General features: G+C 35.0%; 1 protein-coding gene across 1 annotated transcript; it reads right to left on the bottom strand.

The window, feature by feature from the left end:
* Positions 1–2932: 2932 nt before the first annotated feature.
* On the bottom strand, positions 2933–4040 carry LOC110605449. The gene is made up of 2 exons (XM_021744040.1): positions 3304–4040; positions 2933–3164 (listed from the first exon to the last, which is right to left on the bottom strand). Exons 1-2 carry the CDS (start codon positions 4038–4040, stop codon positions 2933–2935), a joined length of 969 nt encoding a protein of 322 aa, XP_021599732.1.
* Between the last annotated feature and the right edge of the window lie 3369 nt (positions 4041–7409).

Below are 7409 nucleotides of genomic sequence, written 5' to 3'. Positions count from 1 at the left end.
GAGTGAATGCTGAATGATCCAATAGTCTCAGACAGGAAGTCCAGGAGCCTTTGCCTACGCCCTGGCAAGTATAGCAAAGTCCAGGAGCCTTTGACTACGCCCTGGCAGGTATAGCAAAGTCCAGGAGCCTTTGACTACGCCCTGGCAATGGTAAGTACAGAGGTGTTATATACACATATACATATATGACAGGAAGACCAGGTGCTCGATTCTACGCCCTGGCACAGAGTTACTGGGACTATGTGGTGACAGGTTTACTCTTGATGTGGCTTGTCTGTGATATGGTGCATTCCATGAGATCATATTTTACTGAGATGTTTTACTGTTCTACTCACTGGGCTATAGAGCTCATCCCACTCCCTTAACCCCAGTTTTGCAGGTTCAGTGTACAGTGTACAGGGACAGTCCAGCAGAGTACAGGAAGAGTAAAGAGATCTGTAATAGCTTAGAGTGGACATGTAATCTTAAAGAGATGTAATAGTTGTTGCTTGACCTAGTGATGTATGTTTTGTACATGATCTGTATATGTATATATGTTTTCCTGTATGTGAAAACCAGGCTTAACAGGTATGAGTTAACCCATCTAGAGCAAGCTCTAGTCAGGGATACAGCGGACAGAGTACATGAGTACAGAGTACAGAGATAGTGCATACACAGGTTAAGCCTTGGTTCAGAAAAGAGTTTTATTTGCACATAAAATGTATGATCATGTATGAGGTTTACAGGTACACAGAGAGTATAGCAGGCTTGCTACGGGTTCTGGCGGCCTTAAGCCGACCTGAATCCTAGCGCCGGTGACGGTCCATTTTGGGGTCATTACATGGAGGGTATCAGGGCTCAGAGCAACGAAATAATGACCCGTATTTGAATACATACAACCCAGGTTGAATGGACTATCCTAATTTTCGCTATGGCACAGCTCCATAGCAATTCCAACCTCGAGCGTCTCAAACACAGCCAACACCTCAATCAAAATTAGGTTTATCTCTTGAAGACATAGTTACATCTCTTGCCACTAACACTCAGCAATTTCAATAGGAAGTAAAAACAAGTATTCAAAATCTAAAAAATCAAATAAGTCAACTTACGACTCCCTTAAGCCAGAGAGTCTTAAGGGAAGCAACTGTCTCAAACAGTAGTAAATCCCAAGTAGAATGCCAGTGCAATCACTTTGCGCAATGGGAAAGAGATATAGGATGTGCCTAGTCCGACTAAGCGAGGTCACAACAGAGAAGTATATCTTCAATTAAAAGTTTTAGAAGGCTGACCTAAGACTGGGCCAGTATAAGAGGTCAAAAAAGGTCGGCCAGGATAAGTGATCATACACCCCCCATTCCCTAAGAGGTTTTCCAAGTCTAAAAAGGATAAGGATGAAAAAGAACTTTTTGAGACATTATGCAAAGTAGATGTAAATATCCCACTACTTGATGCAATCAAACAAGTGCCTCACTATGCTAAATGTTTGAAGGATTTTTGCACCAAAAAAAAGAAATTAGTCGAGCACAAGAGGATAAGTGTGGGGGGGAATGTCTTGGCTGTGTTGTAAAGAAAGTTACCACCTAAGTGTAAAGTCCAAGGTATGTTTGTCATTTCATGTAAAATTGGTAATGTGGGGATCCATAGAGCTGTGTGTGACCTGGGAGCTTCCATCAATGTTATGCCCTTGTCAATTTACAATTTTTTGAATTCTAGTCCATTAAAAAAGATAGGGGTGATCATCCAACTGGCTGATTGGTCTGTGATCCAACCGAAGGGTGTTCTTGAGGACATCTTAGTCCAGGTCGATAAGTTAGTCTTCCCTGCCAAGTTTTATGTTTTAGACATGGAGGAGGACAAATCTTGCAACTCTTTAGACATACTGCTCGGAAGACCTTTCCTTAGCACAACAAGAGCAAAAATCCATGTGTATTATGGCACGCTCTCTATGGAATTTGATGGTGAGGTCCTAAAATTTAATGTTTATGAAACCATAAAATATCTTGATGATGTGCTCTCTGTCTACAGGAAAGATGTTATTGACCATTAGTTGGGGAAATGTTTGATTTAGACTGCGATGGACTAACAGATTTTGCTGGTACCACGCTCGACGAGTGTGCAGTGCTCGATGCTCTAACTGATTCCATGTCCCGCAGTTATGGACCATCTCCAATTGCTCTATCCATCTCTAATACCAAACTTCTTTCTTATGATGTGCAAGCACCCAAGCTGAAACTCAAAGAATTACTCGGCCACATTAAATATGTTTATTTAGGTGAACATGAGACCCTACTTTGGGTTGGCCAACCAAAGTAGTATTTTCATCATTAATTAATGTATTGAAAGATGAAGATTAATGGTGGAAAACCTAAGATTAGAACTCATATTCTTAGATTCAAGAAATTGACTAAGAGTATGGTAGGATTTCAAAATTAATTAAAGGATATAATGGGTTTTTATTAAATCAAGAGCCACGAAAGTAGAAATTGATTTAATTAAGGTACAACTTTAATATCTTGAAAGAGAATTAAGGTGCTTTAGAATTAATTCCTTCAAGTAATTGAATACTCATGAATTGATAGAAATTGGAGTAAATCTGGATTAATTGGAGTATGAATACCAAATCTCTGAAATCACCTTTCTATATTTGATTTTAATCTTAGTTAATTGCTAATTTTAGTTAATTTTGGGTTAATTTGCCATTACTTAATTTAATTTCTTTTAATTTCTAGTTAATTTCTCTTACTAGTATAGAATTAATTAGCTTAATTGCTATCTCTTGTTAATTTGTGATTAATTTATTGCATCTTTTAGCTTAATTAGTTAATTTTAGCATCAAATTGATTACTCCAAACAATTACTACAACCATAATCTTGTACTTAAACACTAATTCTCCATAGGAATGATATTCTACTCTATCATGATATTACTTGTGCAATTCGTATACTTGCGGTATCACAATAGCTCCTCTTCCTCATATGGTGTCAGCATGTTGGAGATAATTACTGGTAATGAATTTTCTACCCCAAGATATGCATAATTGATATGAGTAGACAATGATTTCAACTCCAGCCGTAGAGCCTGCATAATAGATGATAGAAGTTTAGAATGAGTAATAGGTAATTCTAAAGTAGAGACATTACCTTTGACTTTATTAGCTTCAAGTTCATAGTCAACATCCTCCAGCCTTTCATTTAGAATGAAATCAATATTTATGGCTGCCAATTTAGCTTCAAGTTCTCATACATGACAATTCTTAGTTCATCCTCACCTTGCAACTCAAATATTTGATGGATTATAGGTTCGACGATATCCACATCACACACATTAAAAAGTCATTTGGGTATTTTATGCTGTCATACACATTAAATTTTATAATTTTCCCATCAAACTCCATGGTAAGTGTGCCATCAAAAATATCTATTTTTGTTCTGGCAGTTGTCAAGAAAGGTCTACCTAATAGGAGGTCAGATGTATTAGAAGATTTATCATCATCCATATGAACTATGTAAAAATTAGCAAGAAATACTAAATTATCAACTTGTATAAGCACATTCTCCAAGACTCCCTCAGGGTATATAACTGATCTATCAGCCAATTGTATCACCACACCAGTTTCTTTCAAAGGATCAACATTTAAAGATTGATAAATAAACAATGGCATTACATTTATAGATACACCTAAATCACACATTGCCTTCTTGACCCCCACTATGCCAATTTTGATAGGGATAGTGAACATAGCTTGGTCCTTGCATTTGATAGGCATTTTACTTTGAAAAGCAGTAGACACCTTTTCGTCCATACAGACGTTTTGGTAACTTACCAGCTTTCTTTTATTGGTGTATAATTCCTTTAAAAATTTTGCATAGCGAGGTACCTGTTTAGTTGCATCAAGTAAAGGTGTATTGATTTCTATTTTATGAAATGTCTTAAGGATCTCTTTCTCTTCTTTCTCTCGTTTAGACTTGGCTAATCTCTCAGGAAAAGGAGGTTTAATGATCAAAGATTTGGATTGTATAGGTATTGGAGCTGATTTATCATCTGGTTTAGGTACTATCATCTCAGTCTCCAGGTCTGCATTGCGATCGTGCCTATGACCTACCTAATGAGGATTGTCCTGTAGCTCTTTTTCGCTACTAAGTGTAATGGCACTTGCATTCTGCTTGGGATTCACTATAGTTTGAGAAGGTAGCTTGCCTTAATTTTTCAATTTGTTCATTGATATTGCCAATTGGCTCACTTGTATTTCCAGATTGCAAATACTTTTCTGGGTTTCCTGTTGAAATTGTTGAGTATTAGTTGCCAAACTTTTAATAATATCTTCTAAAGACATACCTAAGTTTGACAAAGATGATTGTTGCTGCTAAATTTGTTTAGGCTGATAGCTTTGGTAATTTTGTTACTTATAGCTAAAATTCATGCAGTTTCTCCATCTTAGGTTATAGGTATTTTGAGAAAGGATCCTACTTCCTTTGTGGAGGACTTGGAAACATATTTTCAATATCCACATGTTGGTCATCTTTTTGAAGTGAAGGGCACATATTAGTGGAATGACCCATATTAGTGCAAATTTCATAAGCCTTGACTTGTTGTGCCTTCTCTGTAATAAGATTTTTCAACCAAAGTGGTTAGATGAAAAAGTTTAGATTGAATAGAAGAATTACTTACCTCATAAACTCTCCTGTGAGAGTCTTGTAGGAGTCCAAATTGTTATCAGTTTGCTGCCATAGTGGATATCAACTCCCTAGTCTTTTGGGGTGTTCTCTTACATATCGCTCCTCCACTTGCAATATCTATCATGCGTCTTTCATAGTTGTGAGTCCCTCATAAAAATGTAGCATGAGTTGTTTATCTATAATGTCATGTCCAGGACAGCTTGCACATAGGTGTTTAAATCTCTCCCAATAGACATGGAGATTTTATGTGTCCTTTTGCTTGATTTCTAATATTTCTCTTCTAATTGCAGATGCTTTAGAAGCAAGAAAAAATCAGTCTAAAATAATTTCACTATCTCTCCCTATGTGGTGATTGAACCTGAAGGTAATACAACCAATCTTTTGCATTTTCAGCTAGGAGAAAGGAAAGGCCCTTAGCTTGATTTGGTCTTCTGAAATTCCTTGTGGTTTCATGCTGGAGCATATCACATGGAATTCTTTCAAGTGTCTATGAGGATCTTCCTTTTCACACCCCTTAAAGGTAGGGAGAAGATGAATTAATCCTGACTTGAACTCAAGTGGTGCCTTTAGTGCAAGATAGGTGATGCAAAGGGGTTGAGGATCATCAACATTGTCAACATCTTTTATTGTTTGCTCTTCAGCCATATTTTCTTCTATGTCAAATTTTCCAGAAGAATCGTTTGGGTCAAATGTTGTTTTCTCCGTGTCCACGACCTGTTCTTGATAGCAATATGCTCCTGAACAGTGACATGTTCCTCAACCGCGACCTACTCTTATTCTTCAATATTGAAAGACGAAATTTCTCTATTTCTCTACTTGGTTTATTTCTCAGCTTTCTTGCGGTCTTCTCGATTTCTGGATTGATTACAAGTCAACCCCTAGGATTAAAACGTGTCATTCAGAAGAATTAATAAAATAATTTAAATCAGTCCCCGACAACAGCACCAAAATTTGATAGGCATCAGAACCATCAAAAGTAAATTCCTGCTTAAAATAAAACTTGTGATAATGGTAAGCAAGGTCGATCCCACAGAGACCGGAAGTAAATTAAGTCTATTGAATGAACAAAGAAATAACAATAAAAAAATAAAATAAGGGAGGGAATTTTAAATGTAGAGAAGTGAAAATAAATAAAATCAATTCAAAGAAACAAGTAGTTAATTTTAAGAGAGAGAATCAAGATGAGAATTATTCAGTCAAAGGAATATTTTTAGTTTCAGTTTTATTGGTTGATCACAGATGTAAAGATAATTCTAAATTATTTATTAATAAACCAGTTATAGATATCGAAAATGTTTCAGATATCCAATACTTCTTTGGGTTTTAAACTAGTTAAGAGACGCTCGTTAGCTTGTTCTAGTTCTTGGATAACCGTAGGAGACACTCCTAAATTTTAACCCAATTACAACATTAAGAATTAGAAGGACCTGATTCTAGCTAATATATGTGAGATACTCGGTTCATTTAAGTTAAATTATATTATTCCTTAGGAAGATCTTACGCAGCCTAATTTACTACTTATTTCAGTTTAAATAAACAATTACAGATTTAATCAACCTGAATAGCAACATATCATCCTATCAATTGAGCAATAGCCCCTTAATGCAATAATTAACAGAGTAATAATAAGCAATAGATATGGGAATAGTATAAATATCAAGAAGGTTTAAGGAAATAATAAAATCACATAGATCTCACAACCAATTGAACTAAAACCTCAATTATCTTTGAACTGAAACCTCAATTATCCTTGACCTGAAACCTCAATTATCCTTGAATTGAAACCTCAATTATCCTTTAACTGAAAAGAAAAATTTAGCCACACATGTTTATGGCTGAAACACCACAAGAAGAAGAGTGTTTTCAGCCTCCTAAACTAATTCAAAATGAGAAATAATTCTGAATACTAGAATATCATCTTTATATAGTATTAAAAATTCTAACTCAACTCAAATACTAATAGTCAAAATCAATTCGAGTTTGATGTATCTTGACATATGAGGATTATCTATTTGTGTCTCAGATTTGGAATTGGATTCTAATTCTTCTTCGTCAATTATGTTATACCCATAACGTAATCCATTACAAAGTATATCTGGGAGTTAGAGTTCAAGCATGACTCTGCTTTGTTATCCTTTTGTGAACTTAATTATGCCCACGACTCTTTTGATTTCAGAATGTAGAGTCCAAATACGATTTTTCTCTTGTTATTCTCTAATTCTTGTTTAACCTACTAAGATATTAAACTTCAAATGAATCAACCTATTTTAAATAGAATCAAACTCATATCTAAATGTTTTAGAATATTAAAACTAAACAAATATGCATATTTTCACAAGATTCAGGGAATAAAGTTGAAAAGTCAACACTTGGGCAATAAAAAAAGTGATGGATGCCCAAACATGTTTTTCTACTTCAACTTGGATTGACTAGTCTTATCCTTCTCATACTTGAAAGACTTCTCCCACTCTTAAGAGGAATTTCGACTAGCACATAATTCTTTATGAAATTTTGTTTTCTTTTTCTAATTTAGTTTCATCAAATTACTTGTAATTTATTAATCAAACACTAGAAATAGGTTCTCTTGTATTAAAAATTTTTTTAGTTCATGTTTTAAGCAATAAAGTACTACTAAAATTTCTTATTGATTTTCATAGTTGTAGTGAAATTGTTGGCTTATTATTATAAACTTAGAGTGGAGATAACTTTTAGGATTATTATAATCTTATTGTGAATCTTTCTTATCAAAGTGT

Source organism: Manihot esculenta, chromosome 17, assembly GCF_001659605.2.
Source record: "Manihot esculenta cultivar AM560-2 chromosome 17, M.esculenta_v8, whole genome shotgun sequence".
Classification (NCBI taxonomy): domain Eukaryota; kingdom Viridiplantae; phylum Streptophyta; class Magnoliopsida; order Malpighiales; family Euphorbiaceae; genus Manihot; species Manihot esculenta.
The sequence above is the reverse complement of the archived record's forward strand: the minus strand, read 5'-3'. Positions and strand labels throughout refer to the sequence as shown.

Bases quoted from the DNA above. Each gene is read 5' to 3' on its own strand.
- LOC110605449 (XM_021744040.1), bottom strand. From the start codon at position 4,040: ATGATAGTACCTAAACCAGATGATAAATCAGCTCCAATACCTATACAA. The intron at 3,165-3,303 runs GTGTGTGATGTG...TCTAAATGAAAG, and splicing joins TACCCAAATGACTTTTTAAT to GCTGGAGGATGTTGACTATG.